Below are 9352 nucleotides of genomic sequence, written 5' to 3'. Positions count from 1 at the left end.
ACCATGAACAGCTTTGTAACTCTGTATCTCACAGCAATTCAATGAAAATAAATAAAATTATATTAAAAAATTAAAAATATTCATTTTTGTGAGTGTTAAAAGAAAATTACCCTTAAAATCTTGTAGTACCCAAACTAACATCCAAACTCAACATTTTGATTAAAAAAGTTTAATGAGCTGTAAAATAAATACACTTCCATTAAATATTAAATAAATTATTTACAACTTGAAAAAATATTTTTCATCTCCATGCATCTTTATGTACAGGAATAAGACTTAAGCATAAAAAGTGACAACTAAAAGTTTAAAACTGTCAGAACAAAAGCGGTTCTTTTTTCTTTTGATCCACTGGAAAGGAGGAGCCAACTCATCATTCAAGGTTGTGACGTGGCAGTGACTCTGATCTGATACCCTGCAAGAAAACAAAATCAACTGTCAGAGGTCAGGTCCATTTCATCAGAACTTTAACACATTGATGCTGGCCTGTAATCGCTAAAATGTGCATTATCTAAACCACATTCAAGTATGAGCTACCAGCAACAACAGGTTGTGTTATGTGTCAGAGAATAACAAAAAATAAGACTTTTGTCATTTTTTCTAAGAGGTGCAGAGCTTTTCCAAGACAATCACTTTAACTTGAACCCTCTTTTATACCTGCATTAGATGTTCCTACGTAGCTAGAAGATTGCATTTGCACAATGTTTTGTTCAATTGGCTTAATATAAAAAGCAATAGTGATGAGAACTAGTTTTCCTAACCAAATCTGTGCAGTGGACATAATTAAAAAGAAAGATTAAGTTGCTCAGTGTATTTATGATATGTAGTTAATTTAGGATAATTAGTACTGAGGACATAATAACAGTAGCTACTACTTAATAGGCAGCCGCTGAATGCCAGCACAGCATATTCCTTTTTCCCAAATCATTATGGGACCTACTTTGAGAAATCCCAGTTACATTCAATACCCCCCAAAAAATCCATATTTATTCATGATTATGAGCTGAACTATGGCGATTTAAGGCGATATATTAATGACTTTTGCTGCATTAATTTTTGAATATAGCACTGAAATAGATAATTATCCATTTCATGAATTATTGAGCTAATTCTATAATAGCCTCAGAACGTAAAACCTGCATAACCAAACTCAATGTAGTGAATCTCCAAGTGCCTGTAGGGCTAATTTTAAAAAAAATGAAAACTGTGGCCAGGGAGACAGAACAGTGGGTAAGGCCTTGCATGCAACTACTCCAAATTCAATACCCAAAACTCCTTCCAGGAGTGACCCCTGAGTGCAGAGCCCGGAGCAACCCTTAGTACAGCTAGATATGGCCCCAAGAAATGAAAAAAACTGAAAAGTTGAAAGACTGACTTAGGAAACCTGGCTTTTTGCTTCTTTTAACTCTTCACTTTACCAATAAAACAACTCTCTCCATACCTACATTCTTCCTGCATGTTCTGCTTTGCTTTTTACCAAAAATTAAAAAAAAATAAAAATAAAAATTACGCTCTAAGCTAGCTCTCAAATTTGCATTCCATCTTGCTTTACCCTTTCGACTATTTCCTTTAAAACAGTAGTTGCCTGCTGCTTCTGCTTTCTCATGTATGTATTGCAAGATGCTCACTCTGGCTCATTACTATGTGACTACAACATATATTCCAACCTGTTACCCACTACATCTATTTGATCTAGACCTTCATTTTTTGTAAATTTCTAAACTGATCTTTAATCTCATAGTATTAGTCTTCCTTTCCTTCATAGATTGTATCCCTGATCTCCTCAGTCCTTTAAGAATCCACTTTGCATGTGGCTGTATATACATCCAGTCCTATTCTCTAAATATATCTATTGAATTCTTTCTTCCCTTTGTTGGAAAGATCTCCTTTTCCATTGGCTTCCAAATTATGATGTGTGTTAGATTTCATCTGGTATTTATACTTCTGGATTTTTCATGCCTAGCAAACACTAAGATCTTTAAGAACAAGATTTACACTTTATATTTCTCATCTTAATATTTCTTAAAATATTAAATCCATAGTTAATTTCTGATGTTGAATGTGAATGTCATCACGTAAATGTTATTGCATGCGTAAAGAACACCACTTTGATGCAGGAATTATGTGTTATGTGTTCACAATTAAGAGTAATTATTTTACTATTTTTTCTTGGTATGATGCTGTATTTTTTCAAAAGTCTAGAATATGAAGATATTTTCTTTTCTTTTTCTTTTTTTTTATTTTTGGGTCACACCTGGCAATGCACAGGGGTTACTCCTGGCTCTGCACTCAAGAATTACCCCTGGTGGTGCTCAGGGGACTATATGGGATGCTGGGAATCGAACCCGGGTTGGCCGCATGCAAGGCAAATGCCCTACCCACTGTGCTATCACTCCAGCCCCAAGAATATGAAGATATTTTAAAAATTCAAACCTGTAGTGATATTTTAATTTATGCGATGACATTTGCATTTCCATTTTCTTGTCTAAGTTTCTTCCGTTCCTCAGCTTCTCCTTCATATGCCCTGAAGTATCGCTTCCGAAGCCTTCAGAAAACAAGATATGTCTACTGTTACTCCATTCATCTGAATATTCATTTTATGAACATAGGAAATTCTTTATCATGCGAGGCCAAAGCACTATGTACTAACTACAATCTGCTATAGAATGCTACCAATATTCTTATTAAAAGGCTGTTTGTGTTGACTTTATATAAACATATTTCCAAAAGACTTACATTTAAATAAAAATTCCTTGAGATGCAAACTTTCAGAGGCATGAATATACCCAAGTGTGTTTTTCCCCCTAAAAGCCTGGTTTCCATGCACAACTGGGAGATTATAATATAGTGTTACTACAAAAGGGCTTTATGCTTACAGAAATTAAATTAAAACAACAAAACTTTTGAGGTTAGAAAATTAGTAGAGGAGGTAAGGCACCCTTCATGGGGCTGACCCCTTTGATTCTAGCACCATAAATTTCCCCAGAGCACCTCCAGGGGGCACTTCTGAACACTGAGCCAGGAACAGTTACTGCCAACTATGGCCCAATCCTCCCCATAAAGATTAAAACTTTAAATATGTTCACAAAACAAGCTGAATTTTATTATTTAAAAAAAATATTTATTATTTCTAGTTCCATTGTTATTTTTTAAGTTCAATAATAAAACTTTCTTGAAGTTTTTGAGCGAAGCTATTTTTTAGTAGGATGTCAATTCATTGCTGAAACATTAAAAGTATAAGAACTTGTGATGGTTGCCAAAATTCACATGAAAATAGCATTTGTGTCTAAGACTAACATTTGTTGAGTCTTTCAAATTCAAGGTGATTATGGGAGAAACAGACAATAAGAACTGCTTACTTTTAAGAGTTATTAAAGCCTCGCTAAAATTTTTCATACATTTTCACCAAAGAATTTTTTAATACATCAATCAATTACAACTTAAATAAATAACTCAAGACATCTTTAACTGTTTATTTTCTTCTGTTCTTTTTGTCACACAATAATGGCTTGAGCAATTTTTTTCCTAAACATACTCCCCCCATCTAACATGAAGTACTAAGAGACCAAAATAATTTCTAGAATGTGCAAAACAAATTTAAACCACACATCAAACTTTATGTGCATCATAAAAGTTTTTATGTGTCATTTTATCATTATCTGATCTGTTTAAAATAATAGTAAACAATGGCAGAAGATAACCCCTTGTTTCCTGAATGGCAGGAGTGGTAGATCATATACACAATCCAGTTGTTAAAGTCATTTACCAAGACCTAAAATTAGAATAATGAGTCTATTGCTTTTCCCAAGCTCTAGTAGCGCATGAGTCATTATAGAACCATTCATATCCTCCCCCAACTTCCTTAATTCACTGACTTCTGCTTGACAGACAATGCCATTTTGACATACCCACTAGTGCCTACTACCTGGAACAGTCTACATTCATTGGTCATGAAGTATGTGAACACTTGAAATGTGTTACTGTGAACACAGACAAGACTCTCCTGGAGTCACACGGTAATAGAATTGTCTTGTTTCCTATAGAGATTTTTTTTAATAATTGAGTTCTCATACTGCTTTCAACAAAAATTAAAATAGGAATAAACTCAAAATACCTTCATGTTGCAAAATTCATCACTCAGCATCTTTTGTTTCTCAAATAGAAACAGAAGATAGAATCTTATTTATTTGAAGCATTTTCTAATTTTTAGTACCAAAGTAGTATCTCTGGAAACCTACAATAAAGTAGGTCTGAGTTTCTAGGAAGCTTATCTAAGCTTAAGATATTCATAGGCAATACCAAGATTAAAATTCGAAGGTCGGCACAAGTAGAAATACAACATGAAACAAAACCATCACATTTTAAGTCAAAAAATTTCACCCTTTTCAGGAAAAAATGCTTCCAAATTGTAAAAATTTTGACTGTACTCTGTGAACTCTGTCAGTGCGTATCCTTTAATCTTTGTCAGTAAAGTATAAAGATATAAACCAAACATCATATGTCCCAACAAGACAATTTATCAAAACCATGGATCTACATTATGTTAGAAATGTTGAAAAATATTGAACTGGCTTTATACCGTAGGGAATGTTAAAGTTATACATTACTTACAGTATTGTAACAGCGACAGCAATCGCTGTGAGGCTCACAGCTGAAATGAAGGCAGCTATGGCTGCTAATGCAATTTTTGATAAATCATTTTCAACCGTTTTTTGTGTTTTCATGGATTTTTCCCCACATCGTTCACCAAAGTAATCCTGATGACATCTATTTTAAAAAAAAAACAAATTTTAAAATTATAAACACTTTAAAAGTCCATATATTTTAGACTTATTTTCCAAGTCACAAATAGCCATTTTCCTTCTAAAATTTTAAAAAAAGATAATCAGGCAGGGTGACAGGATGGCTTAGTGGTAAGTGTATGCCTTGTTTTTGTGAAATTTTAGGTTTTATTCCAAGCCACTGCAAAATAAACAAGTCACTGTGCTATATAGTTATTTACTTCAAATCTACAAATCTATATTGTATCTAAGTGGAAGATATATCAGTTCAAGACATCAAGAGGCTCTTTTGAAAAAATAAAAAGCCTATGTCTTTTAATTCTGCATCTTCCTTTATGAGCATCTGATGAGTGATGTGTCATGCAGTAAATACATTTTACTGTATTTTGATGTGCTCGTGACTTTTGAAGGAAAAAAGATTAAAACACAGGTAGAAGTTAACTAATTTGTTTAAAAGAGATTTTATAAAACAAATATTTTTAAATTAGGCATTATACCTAGCAAACAAAGACTTGTGGGCAAGTCTGGAAATCAGCCACATTGTTTGTTTTCACAATGTACAAGTCAATAATTATTTTAAATTTGTAAATAGTTGTAAACAGTGGAACTGCTTACATTACACACATATACACTCTTAATCCTAAACTATTCACTATGGAACCTAAAACACTACATGATTCTTAAAGAAAAATGTTTGTCAATTCTTGATCTATACCTTGGAAAATCAAATGGTTTTCTGCAGATAGGAGTTTCAGACATGGTGTCAGAAAAATGAAAATTCTACATAATTTAAGAACTTACTTGCACGACACTGCATCCAGGTGCTGTATATATTTGCATTCTCCATGAATGCAGAAATTTTGGAATTCGCCATCACATGGATTTTTCTTCTTTCTATTTTTCTTATTTTTTCCATTTTTGCCTCCTTTTTTCTTTCTTTTGGGTTTATCTGAAGTCTTTTCACCTTCTGTTTTGTTTTTCTTTGGTTTAATTACCTGTTCCACTGGTTAAAAAAAATGATGACAATAATCTGTCCATCTTAAATAGCATTTTGTGACATGAAGGAATTTCTAATATGACCTGGAAGATACGATACTAGGGATTCAGGAGCATCTTTGAATGTACCCAACCCAGCTCAATCGCTAGCACCACAGACCCCCAGAGCATCTCTGGTGGACCCCAGCGCTCACCATTGTGGCCTGGAGTTTCTGAGCATCGACAGGCTCAGTGGACAGTGAGTGGCCCCTGGACTCCCACAGCACCATCTGGGAAGCCCATTCCTATCCCAAAAAAGATCTAGCAACTCATGGAGATAATTTTCTCATTCACAACAACGGGAATATCTGTATTATGTGGCACTTCCAAATGTATGAACCCCTTTGCTATTTATTAGCTTAAAGTATGTTTTACATCAGCATACTAATTGCTAAATCACTGCTAAATTATGGGAAATCAACATTATATTAAATATCATAGACATTCCTTGAAGTTATTTTACTATGTTCTTATTAATGAGCATTAATTAAAATAAAAGGCAAAGTTGGATGCATTGCTCTCCACATGGCATATATGAATGCAATAAAGCGGACTGAAGGCAAATGCTTTGCCCTAAGACACACCACTAGGAAATGGTACTGTTGGGATGTTAAATTCTGTTATTTGTTTTCCCATTTTAAAGTCTCCTCACTAAAAAGTCAATACTATTGATTAAAGTGGAACTTGGATATATTTGTTGATTATATTTACTCATATTGACCTGTAATTACTATCACAGTATGTAGATCAACAGATAGCACTTGAGAGTAGATAAAATTGTACATTATCATTAACAAATGTTTTCAACTTCTAATCAATAAATCATAAGTCATTGATGTCTTCTAAGAGGGATCTATTAAAACAATAGGAATCCAGATGTATCTGTATTTGATGTTTCAGAGATTCATTAACTTCAGATCCCGAGAAACATTTCCTCAATGTATTTGCCGGGGGGTTCCACACCCAGTACTGTCTAGAGTCACTCCTAGCAATGCTCAGGGGACCATATGCAGTGCCAGGGACGGAAGCAGGCTTGAAGGCAAGCACCTCACCTGCACTACCTTACCTCTCTGGCCCAATTTGTTCAATATTATAAATATACATATATGCATATATGTACATATGCAAGGTATAATTTAGTCACACAAGAAGGGAAAGTTTTCGGGTTTATGTGAGCAGTAATTTAGCCGAATGCAGTGAAAGGGAAAAAACCATAATATTGTAAAAGCATTAGTCACAATGGTCCTGTGGCACCCATGAAATAGCAAGCCTTAGAAAACATAGTAAAGAGTATCAAATAGAGAACCTTATGATAAAGGGGAAAAACAAATACGATAAGAAAACACCATAAGCAAACGTAAGTCCTCTAATCAAAATATTTTAAACAAATATTATGTCTCTTCATTAGATAAAAATACTAGTCAGGACAAACAATAGTCATGTCGCAGTTCTGCTATAGACATTAATTCCAAGGGTAGAACAGCTTTTCAAAAGTTAACCAGTGTTTTCACTCTATTTTATAATGCATTAAGCACTATTTTCACCACTAACAATTCATTTGTCTTTTAAAATCTTAATAATTTTTAGTGTCTAATCACCGTGATGGTCTACTCTCAACTATCTACAAGTTAGGATCATAAATGGATTCCTTCCTCATCTTGCATTAAAGCACAAATTCAGAAATGAGGGAGGAAAGTGCAAAGTTCCCTGGAACTTTACCTATATGTGCCACTTAATCAAGTCACTGTCACTATAGAGCCATCTGTTCTCCATGGACCAGACCTGGGATCCCGAGAGAGGAGAAGGGAACAAGAAAGCCAAGATCAGAAGACAACATGACTAAATGCACGCTTCGACAGATGATGCCGCTAAGCTCTTCAGGAACTGCTTTACTGCTGAATTATTTTCTGCCCTCAAACAGGAAAGGAAATGAGGGTAGGGAGCAGTACTTTGATACCCTCATTTGAAGCAAATTTTCCTTTAAGAGAAAAGAGAAGAAAACTGTTGGTCATGATTACTTAATCAACATATGGCATTTGGATTTATTGTATCCTTATAAAAAAAATCTCTGCATATTTGTCCTTATTTTTTTTCCTTAAAGGTCTATTATTATTATCACCATCATTACTACTTCTATGATATCCACTTTTCAACACTTAGTATTTCACTATTTATTTACTTATTTATTTATTTATTGCTGACCTGAAGATCACAAATCTTCTACCCCTGAGATCTATCCCAGCGTCCCCACAAAACTTAGTATTTTCAAAACTTAAGTTTTGGAAATAGCCTGTTTCCCATTAATTTCTTGTGTCCCTTTTTTGTGATAAAACACAGCTATTTAATGAAAAGCCATGCTGGAGAGTCCATCCATAAGTAAGCCCAGACGCTATGTGGATGTATGTTCTGCTTGGAGCCGACATCCTAACCCCAGGAATGGGGTTCGGTGCACTAGAAAAGGGCAACATCTGGATCAAACTGGAGCTTTCCCTGTAGTCCAGCTGTTTGCTGACTGTGGACTAGGGACAGGGTGCTTAACCACTTCTGAGTTTCCATTTTCACCTGGGTAAACCTGAGGGGAATTCCTTTGTCACCGAGCTGCAGAGATGAGACTGAAGTGGCTGAGGAGATTTGTTAGCACTGCAGAGGAGGAGAGACCCACATCCTGGAAGGCAGCTCACCACGCAGGTATGCAGCAGCTCAGGAGATGCAGGGAGAGGCCGTGCTTTGGAAGCAGCTTCGCTCAGACACACGCACACACCTTACAGGCTACTGTGCACCTTATCCTCTACTCACCTCTGACTGAATCATCTACAACATAGCCAGAGAGTCGCGGCTCGTTATCATATTCTTCCGAGTAGTCATAGTCACTCCCTGAGGACAGTTCGCTACTAGATGACATTTCGCTCACAGGGGAAATCGTGCTTCCTGAGGCCATCTGACCTGTGGAGGTCACCTCAAATCCATCAGCACTGTGGTCCCCAGAAAATGGTTCTCCTTTCTCAGAAGAGGTGTCATTGACCTCCAATCCAGCAGTGTGATGGGCTAAGGAAGGGAGAACAGGGGGAGAAGAGGGGAGGTAAGGCAGGGCGTCTTTCTCACCGCTCAGCGGCATCCGGGAGAAATGTTTATCTTCTGATATCAAAGTAGTTATTGCACATGGGCTATTGTTTGTGATTGAGTCACTTATGAAAGCAGCTTCACATTTTGCCAACAAGCAAACTCAGCTGTTCCAATTACCGAGCTGCTTTCATCAAGGTTATCTTTTCTCCAAAGTCGATGTTAGCTCCCGAAAATACAGCCACATAGACAACTTAATCTCACATCACAGCATCACAAGGGGAAAGGGGGCAGGGTGTTAAAATCTAAAGATCGCCCTTACTTCACATCCCAAATGCAAATGCATTTGCTAGAAAGTTGTCTGTCCCCTTTCAACAGCCAACTTCTGAGTCTACGGACACCAGATTTTCTAAAGCTGTGCTAACACCCAAAAACATATGTCTAAAAACTGCCAAAAGCAATGCATCCTTTTAGTTGAT

At 35.8% G+C, this 9352-nt stretch overlaps 1 protein-coding gene across 1 annotated transcript; it reads right to left on the bottom strand.

Annotated features, from left to right (window-relative positions):
• Positions 1 to 306: 306 nt before the first annotated feature.
• AREG (amphiregulin) lies at positions 307 to 8928 on the bottom strand. The gene is made up of 5 exons (XM_004617870.2): positions 8610 to 8928; positions 5580 to 5781; positions 4609 to 4764; positions 2431 to 2542; positions 307 to 412 (listed from the first exon to the last, which is right to left on the bottom strand). The coding sequence occupies exons 1-4, from the start codon at positions 8926 to 8928 to the stop codon at positions 2449 to 2451; spliced, it is 771 nt and encodes a 256-aa protein (XP_004617927.2). The 3' UTR covers positions 307 to 412; positions 2431 to 2448.
• Between the last annotated feature and the right edge of the window lie 424 nt (positions 8929 to 9352).

This window comes from Sorex araneus, chromosome 5, assembly GCF_027595985.1.
Source record: "Sorex araneus isolate mSorAra2 chromosome 5, mSorAra2.pri, whole genome shotgun sequence".
In the NCBI taxonomy this organism is placed as follows: Eukaryota; Metazoa; Chordata; class Mammalia; order Eulipotyphla; family Soricidae; genus Sorex; species Sorex araneus.
The sequence above is the reverse complement of the archived record's forward strand: the minus strand, read 5'-3'. Positions and strand labels throughout refer to the sequence as shown.

Bases quoted from the DNA above. Each gene is read 5' to 3' on its own strand.
- AREG (XM_004617870.2), bottom strand. From the start codon at position 8,928: ATGCCGCTGAGCGGTGAGAAAGACGCCCTGCCTTACCTCCCCTCTTCT. The intron at 5,782-8,609 runs GTGAGTAGAGGA...TTTTTTAACCAG, and splicing joins TGTAGATGATTCAGTCAGAG to TGGAACAGGTAATTAAACCA. The intron at 4,765-5,579 runs GTAAGTTCTTAA...TTTTTAAAATAG, and splicing joins CTGGATGCAGTGTCGTGCAA to ATGTCATCAGGATTACTTTG.